Genomic DNA, 9119 nt, shown 5'->3' with positions numbered 1-9119 from the left:
GTTCTCCTGTGCAATCACCATTACATGCTATTTGCTCTCAAAAGGAAGAAGTCTCGCTGGTTGTTTCTTTTTTAGTTGGTTGCTATAGAAGCTTTCAGAATCATCGAAAAGAATGTGTTTTCATGTCCACAAGTATTGTCGTGTTGTGTTCCAAAGTTCCAGCTGGCTCGTTGGCGCTTCACGGTGGAACATTGAGAACGCGCTATTGCCACTGCTCCCACGTTCGTCGTCAATGATACCGTTCTCTCCGTCGCAGCCGAACGTATGTGTAACCTCATTAACAACACAAAGACGTAACCAATAATGGAGAAATTCTTTAATGAACCGTCGGGAATAACCCAGTGACAAACACCGGGATCGCACGTTTCAGCTTAGTTGGTTAACCATCTGTACGGACTGCTTGGACATTGCATTTTAAATCGCCGCGAGCATTCTTTATTGGCAGCTGTCATCGTAGATCTTGTAGGTAGGGTGGAAACCACACAATAGCTCGAAGATGTACTCGCAACATGTATGGGGCTGGCCAAGTTCAGCACCAGTCACCCACAAGCTGCATCCTTTGCCTGCATAAAAATTGTGGCAGTAATGTATTTAGACGAACACAAAATGATATTGTGAGCGATGATGACACAGATGTTGCAGCGAGAAGACATGGTGTTACAAGAAAAGGGGCTCATTCCGTCTGTGCTCATTCACGCGTGTCTCATCACCCATAGCAGCTTAACGACGCACTCGGATCGGTCATTAAAGCGTGTTAAAAATACCCTAGCCCCTCAGCTGCGTACACCTTCCTTTGGCACTGGAAGCCACATCTTTCTTTAGGACTGTGGTTTTGCTTTGCTCGTTATGCAACCTGTCAAACTTCGAATATTTCTTATATTCTAGGCATTGTTACTGCGTACAAGCGCTCACTCGAATGACCCCATTACTGCCGATAACCAGTACTTGCCTAAAATACATTACTGCAATTTGGAGAAAGGATGACGCCGTCCTTTCAATTTGATCGATTCAAACAAGTTATTGCAAGCGAGCACTCCCAAATTGAATTAGTTGTACAAGTTTATTTCGAGGCATACTTTCTATACAAGTTTATTTCTAACGCATAATCATTATTAAATATTTATTTAATTAATTATGTGAGAGCGTCAAATGGCCCATTGGACAAGAAGGCCGCAGTTTGAAGTCTGCATCAGCGAAATGGCCCCTAAAGCGTCAGTGGCTGCGGTGCCACCTCACGAGTGCACCTCGATGGAGCAGAGCGGGTGAAAGGTATCAACTCCTGCCGCGATAGCTCGCCAGGTATGGGGAAGCAGCGCTGGAGTTTCAAGCTGACACACAGCGCCCCTTGTGGACATCGCGCGCATTTTTCAGTCATACAAACACAAGCAAATCCCCAGCAGCGGCATACGGTTGGCGACGTGCAAAACCCGTGGGAAAAAAAAGTTTGAAGGCCGTCATTATCCCTGCATGGTTAATTGCCCCAACTAGAAAAGCCGTAATATAGCCCTATCATTCTATTATTTTTCGTGAAAACTACGATTATGAGCGACGGCGACGTTGGATTCCGGCAGGCGCGATCGTACGTCGTTTAATATTCAACTATTTCTACAGCTTCTCCGGCATAAGATCCGTGCGCATTTAATTTTATTGAAAGCGAAAATGACAATGCTTCTAGTGCAAGAGTTTATATATGTTCTTAGTACAAGATCGCGTATATACAACCGGCATTTTTTGGGACACAAACAGTAATATTAGTGCCAGACCACGTGTAAATTCCAACTGGGTTCCAGCAGTGCGTTGCGACAAAATGAAAAGGTAGAAAAGGATAATGCTAAGGACACTCTCTCACAGCGAACATATACGCTGAAGACTTCGTGTTTAATGCAGAACAGCGCATCGAAGCTCCAACGGCGCGACGCCGCTACGGGCGATGGTTCTGCAGCTTCTATTCCAGGTAAAATGATGTCCGCTAGAGTAAAGTGAAGCATATATATTGTTCATTTTATTTTAAAAACTATGTTCATGATCAAACGTTTAAATGAGAGTTCCGATACAAGTCAAGTTGAGCTGCAGTGCATGATTATACCGACGGTGCACTGCATGCGAACCGACTCGGCCGTGCTCGTGCTCGCATTGCACATATCAGCATTTTTCTTCGCGTGAAATTATTGTGCGGAGAGGGTAAAGCGGCAACAACGGTAACAAAATATTGCTGCTTGGGAGCGTTGGTGGTTCTTTCTAAAGGGCCATCAGATACTGATTCGAAGTGAACAGTAAAAGGCCTAGCGACGATGTCGGTGGCGAGCGATCAGCGGCGGCGGGGCTGTCGGCAACGCCAGAGCGCAACCGCGACCACTCCTCTGTCGCTGAATGACCACGCCGCTTTGCCGCAGGGAGATCTAGCAAAGAGATCATCTGCGTGACAGGGAGATCTTAGCGTTTTTCAGCAAGACCGCCGTCGGCTGGCGTGTCGCGAACTGCTAACGGCGTGCGGCGAGTTGCCGTGTTGCTAACGTGGACGCGCATTCAATTTCGGCGCCTCAGACACCATAAGTGGCACCGAGGAAATCAACGTCACTTTGCTTACGAAGGAACTGCCTCTATTTGCGCATGGAATGTGCACAAATTGAACATGATGATCACTTACAGGAATTCCGAAGGCGTTTATAGCTTCTTCCCTCGATCGTTAATTGTATTCGCTGAAACCCTGAACCGTCGTTATAAGGTATCGTTTTTTCAACCTAGAAAACAATTTATACAGTATGCAATCCTCGCTCGAGTTATTTTGCATGAAACGCTCTTACAGTGAGCCGACACTCTACAAAGCCTACCGCAACGCGATCGGAAGTGTACGCTTGCAGCTGCTGGTTCATGCATAGCTGTCATGCACTTCCCTGCGCAAGACAGTTCTAGGGCGTTTTTCACAAGGAAATTCGTCCTCGATGATCGGAGCCTCTTCACTGTATAATTTCAATAATCTGAGTATCTATCTGAGTATCTCCAAGAGACGGCAGACAACATTACCTTGGTTCTGTCCAGCTCCGTGACGTGCATATTTTTAAATCTTGGTGCATGATAGTTAAGCCACCCAGTATATATCTTGTACATGCAGCAAACTTTGCACAAACTGCTATGGCAGCCAGGGGGCTCTCTCGTCCGCAGCGGCTTTCGAGGTTTATTTGACCATGTGAGGTTCTTTGGACAGTTCGGAAATAAGGTGGGAACTACTTTATCGAGATCCGCGTGATATGCCGTCGATTTTGTATCCTCTGAAAAATGGTTGGCGCAGACATGGTCGGTAGGCATTAGAGTTCGGTCTGCCCTCAGAATGGCACGGCGCCACTGCTCTAGACGACCGTTGTCGGACTGTGCTTTGAATAAAGGCACACGCTCCGCACAAGTTCGGTATCCAGAATTGCAGTTCGGAACGAAGCGCTTTCTAGCCATTTCAAACGCCCCTCAGAAGGCCGCTGCCGCCTTTGTCGTGGGCCCGTGGCGACAATACCCAAGCAGAAGCTCATGAAACGCACGCGAACAAAAAGCGTGGCTTCAAAACAGCGCGGCCGCACATGGAAGCAGGAAGACTAAGCAGCGGCAACACGCGCCTTTCCGCCGAGGCTGGCACCGCATTCTGCAAGCGCCCTCTACGACGGCGCCAGCCGAGCTGTAACCGAGCCGAACATAATCTGGACGCGAGCGGGCGGCGCTTTCGCCCGCGTTGTGGGGACTGTGTCACCACCTCTCTTCCTTATTCTTACACCGTGGTGCCAGCATAGTCTCCTTTCTCATCACCGAAACTGTTGTTTCCTATTGCCTCAAAAAAAAAAAAAAAATCGAAAAACTGCTACGATCCGCCTGTAGATGTGAAAGCTTTCAGAGATTTCGAGAGGCAGAGCAATACCTGCAGCCTCTCGTATCTATGGAGACGTTATCGGGCCCGGTAACTTTCTCACATAAGAACAATATACTCATAGATGTGTGAGGCGAGATTACTGGACTGTAAGAAAGATGTAGCCATTGTAGGAGTTTTAGCCGGCGAAAAATACGGATAGCAACGCATTACAAGCTATAAACGTCTCAGTATTAGTAGAAATGCACTGGAAATGACACTGTTTGCACTGAAAATCACGTTTTCAATCACTCATGATGTTATAGACAAGTTTTCACATTACTTGAACCCCCTCTAAAACACTTTAAATGCTACCGCAGCTTTTCTAGAGAGCCGGAATACTAGGGGAAATAAAAAAATCGGGTTAGCTTGCACTAGTGGCGCAAGGCTAAAGATAGCGGAGCTGATCGGTTCCTAGCTCGTCATGGCTATACGAAGTTATGTTAAGTTATACAAAGTAATGCCATGTGATGACAAGTTATACGAAGTGTATAAGCATTTCCTCGTGGTCCATGGCATCGGAGAACGCCTGGCGAAGCATTTGCAGTCCGGGCACGCGTAGGGGATGTGGGGCGAAAGCTATCCGCAGTGTACGGGCGGCGCGCAGCAGACGAAACGCCGGGATGACGTAACGCGCAGCTTGTGGGAGCTCGGCCGAGCTGCCTTTTTCACTTATTTTACTATCGGCACTCACGCCTGTTGTACCTATCTGGTGGTGCGGGCTTCCCCATTTCATTTTAAATTGTTAAATGTTTGGGGACACCAAAAAGCAGTCACGGACACCACGAGCGTTCGGCGCTAATGCGGGGAAACGGACAAGCGCAGTTGACGTCGGCAGCACCTCTGCGCGTTGCCTTGTCGGTGCTGCTACAATTTGCTTCTCTCTCATTTTCTCTTTCTCTCTCCCGAGCATAGTGCATGACGCGCGCACTCTCTCTCGTTCTCATTTTCTCATTCTCTATCCCGAGCACAGCGCGCGACACTCCGCGAGGTGGTTGCAAGGCAACGCAGTGGCACGCAGCTGCGGCGTCGCTGGTCGCCATGGCTACGGCGCGGCAGGCTTTTCAAGAAACGCGCACGTTTTACGGCTGGCTTAAGCAGCTTCACTGTTAATAAAAGGTTTCCAGGTATCACTAGCATTGCGATGTAAACTCTCTGAAGACGACCGGTTTGCCCCATTCAAGCATTAGTTAAAGGCCACAAACATTACTTACAAAAATGCGGCCTCGAGCACATGAAGTTTAGCAACCTACCCGCACAACATGTGTTCCGGAACCATGTGTTTAAGCCGCCGCATTTGCGGTTTCTGTTACAAGTTTTGGTTTCGCTCATATTGCCAAGCAACCTTGTATGGCCAGTATTCCGCGTTCTCTTCTCTCGCTCTCTTTTTCGCTGTCTTTACCGCCGGTGTTGCATCATTGTGGCAGCACCACGTTTTTGCGATGGTTGACATACATTAAACCGGAAGTTTTTATAGTGTTGCCACCGTCTCTCATCCGTCCGAGGAGTGGCCGCTACATCAACCCGCCCCACGGAATCAGAACAGTAAATAAATCACAGCATATCCACGAAGTGAATGATGATGAGTGGGCGAAGCACCGGGGGATCATTCGGGTAAACCACAGCTACGGACGAGAGATAAAGAGAGCGCGCGTCGGGAACGAACGCCCTTGTGCAATGCAGCGCCCCTAGCTAAAGACGAGAAAGAGAGCGCGCGTCGGGAACGAATGCCCTTGTGCACCGCAGCGCCCCTAGCTACGGACGAGAGAGAAAGAGAGTGCGCGTCGGGAACGAGAGAAAGAGAGCGCGCGTCGGGAACGAATGCCCTTGTGCACCGCAGCGCCCCTAGCTACGGACGAGAGAGAAAAAACGCCGGAAGCGTTTCTCCGGAAGCCGGAAGCTGGCTTCCGGAACCGGAAGCGGAACCGGAAATGGAAACGCAAGCGGAAGTCGGCTTCCGATTATACTATACATATACGTATATGTATATATGCGTATACATACATACATAGCGGTCTCCATGCCAACCAGAGCTACGGACTTACGCCATCTAGCAAACACTTCATAAAACTACAAGTGGCTACATACTACATCGAAGGAAGGACAGACCCACGCCGTAAGGAGCTTCGCCCTTAAAAAGCGACGATCGCCAAATCGACAGCTCCCAGACGAATAAAACGCCGCTAAGCCTCGCCGCTGCCCTACGTCTCTATCAAGGCGCCAGCGGCCTCGCATCGCAGTCGTCATCAAAATGGAGCCATCAGACCTTAAGCCGGGTTCAGCTGGGCTCAGGTGAGCCCAGATCGCTCTCTCTTCGAACACGCAGCAGAAGAGAGTCAACCGACGAGCTCATGTTCAGGACATTCGACGCCGTCTGCGCGTTCCGGACGCTCAAATGCGACTACAGCGAGCACGCTAACCGCCAAAGCAAGGGCTGAGGCCACACGCGCGGCGTTCACGAAAAAGGAAGCGGCAGTGAAATTAGAAAGGGCAAAACTGGACGCTGAAAGTTATTTATTTATTTGTATACCGTAAAGGCCCAGAAGGGGATAACATATATGGCGGGGGGAGGTGGGTGTTGAAACGGGAATCACAAAGTAGTCGCACTGCCGGTGAAAAATGGCAATTCAGTAGACACAAGAATGCCAGTCCAAATATAGCATGGTTGAACAAAAACAAAAAGCAACAAGGTGTAATACCAACACAGACAAATGACAAGTGTAACACAATGTAAACATATAAAATATAAAACAATGTATAATAGACAGTCAGTTCGGTGTAAAAAAAGAAATGCTTTTTAGGTACAATCATGGCAGCACTTAACAATGTGAGCATCAGGTGGATAACTTTTGTGATTTGTGTCAGTTTCCAATGAAACGCCAACTGTTACTGTATACAAAATAAAACTATTGCAAAATGCTTTGACGTTCAAGAAAGGATTGGAGCGCCGACTGAAAAGATTAAGGAATATTGATAGTGGCAAATATAGATGGCAATGAATTCCATTGACTTTTGATAGTTCTAGTGGTGAGTTCCGGTATTTTTCAGTATGAGCGAAAATTGGTTTGACTTTGTACGCGTCGAGGTGTTGCGCCAAATACCAAATAGAGGTGTTGCGCTCGGAGGGAGAAGCAGCCGCCGCGGAAGCGCAAGCTGACGTTCTGGAGCAATAGTAACAATAGGCACAAGAATGCAAAGAGCGTCACATCTGTAGGGCCGCTTTGCAAGGGCCCGATGATCGCGCCCAACGCACCCTTAACTTTGTGCTTAAGCAAATTCCAGTTCAAACCGGGTCGCACACAGAACTTCCGGGGCAGCAAGGCGGGGAGCATCTGGTTTTCCCAACCACTTCTGAGGTACGCGAGGAACGCGCCCTAACGCACGCTCAACTTCGAGCTTAACCAAGGTCACTGCAAACCGTCTCGCACCCGCAACACGCGGAGCAGCAGGAACGCCTAGATTTCCCGACCGCTGGAGAGGTACGCGATGGCCGTGCTCGACGCATGCCAGACGGCGCGTTCCGCCTGACACCGCCGCCAATCCGGATTGACCGCGCAACCCTTAGAGTAGCGCGGCGGGGAGCGCCTCGACGTAGCCACCGAACATTCCAGCGCTCGTGTTTGAGGCAACGCAGAAAGGCGATATGAGACTTCTTTTCACAACGGCTTTCCATCCGTCGACAGCTGGAACCTGTGCCCCTCATCGAACTGGAACAGCATGGCAAAATATTTAGCAACGTCGTAGACCTTGTTAGCTTGGTGCTCACGAAGTTGATGATCGCCCTGAGAATTACAGGTCGTGGAGGGCAACATTTCATAGAATGGTGCGAAATCTGGATTTAAACAGCAATGAAGAACTTGATCTTCTAGTGAAATGGCTGGGAGTCGAATCATGAAGCTACGCCGAAAGGCTCAGGTCAGTCACCACCTTCCACAACGCCACCTTCCACAGCACAGCAAGAAGTGTCGAACTCGACCAAAGATTGTCCGTTTGCACAAGAAAGTCGCACCCTTTGCAGAAGTGTCGAGCTATTTAGGGACAGTCACTCGATGACCGTAATTCTCTTCTGAAGCACTATAGCTTAGGCTTCAGATGCCGCATGACTACAGACCATTTCGCGAAGGACTGTAAGGATGTTGTCACGTGTGTAGACTGTGGCAGTGACAAACCTGCTACAGAACTCCAGCATACGAGTCCTAATGCTGTGTCGCTCGACTCCGAGCATAGCGATAAAAGGGACAAGCTGAACAGTGAGCCGCAACTGCCTGAGGTCTCCTCAACAGTGTACAGAGGTGTGTGGAAGTGGCTATGCTGGCAGGTCCTGCACGATGATCTCGTGGTAGGCCGTGAGCCCACGCAAGTCAGCCTCAATAGAAGGTCAGAATGTATGCTGTCCTCGTCGACCAGAGCCACAGGCCACTCGCAAGAACCTAATTCTTGATGTTGTCGGGATAAATGGTCAGTGTGCTGCCTACACATTAAAGACGTGCTCGGAAGGTTTGAGGAGACTTCGGCGAGAAGAGCTTCTGGGTTCTTAGTTGAAGGCATCCATGGCGAGGAGAAGTTCAAGTGGACTGGGAGTGGCAAGAAGTGGCGGGGAGAAGTGCAATAAGCTGACGGACAACAGGGGATAAGATTCCTAACCCCCGAGGCGGCATGGGCATCACACTCACCTCAAGGCCGACATTGGATCTGATCAATAGATCCCAAGCCTTGACCCAAACACTTAAATTCTTCTTCTGCTCTGCAGAAACAATTTGAGAGTCCATAAAGTCGCCAGCAACGGAATAGACCGGCTGACGCACCCTTCGCTCTAAAATTTCGACCTTGCTGGGTAATAATAGGCGATCTTTGCGTTCATCGCCAGCGCACGTTGGACTGAGTCGAAAGTTCAAACCAGTGTACTTGAAAATAGTAGCCCTTCCCCCCTAAAACCTTGCTTGCCCCTGCCACTTCCTTGTTCAAAAACAATTTCCGCTAAATAATGCACGCGGTCTTGCCAGCTTGTTCTTCGCTCAGCCATACAAGACCGCTGGATGATGTCGCAGACGCCTTATTCTTGGTGACTAAGGAAGAACCAACTTTCTCTAACCGTGGAGGACAGGCAGTTTTTAAAATCACAGACACTGAGTCCTACAAGAATGAATCGGGCAACTGGTTAGCGCCCCTCCCTTTTCATTCTCTGAGACAGCGGCTTCCTAACAAGGAACTAGCTCACTTTCGCCTCGCC

At 49.1% G+C, this 9119-nt stretch overlaps 1 protein-coding gene across 1 annotated transcript in view; it reads right to left on the bottom strand.

The window, feature by feature from the left end:
- Positions 1 to 312: 312 nt before the first annotated feature.
- Positions 313 to 9119, bottom strand: part of LOC125943756 (uncharacterized) — a 46919-nt gene continuing 38112 nt past the window's right edge. The window contains exon 5 of the mRNA XM_049663262.1: positions 313 to 563. Within this exon, the coding sequence (XP_049519219.1) occupies positions 436 to 563 (128 nt within the window). The 3' untranslated portion in view covers positions 313 to 435. The remainder of the gene's footprint in view (positions 564 to 9119) is intronic.

This window comes from Dermacentor silvarum, chromosome 3 (genome assembly GCF_013339745.2).
Source record: "Dermacentor silvarum isolate Dsil-2018 chromosome 3, BIME_Dsil_1.4, whole genome shotgun sequence".
Taxonomy (NCBI): Eukaryota; Metazoa; Arthropoda; class Arachnida; order Ixodida; family Ixodidae; genus Dermacentor; species Dermacentor silvarum.
This window is presented reverse-complemented; position numbering and strand designations above follow the sequence as displayed.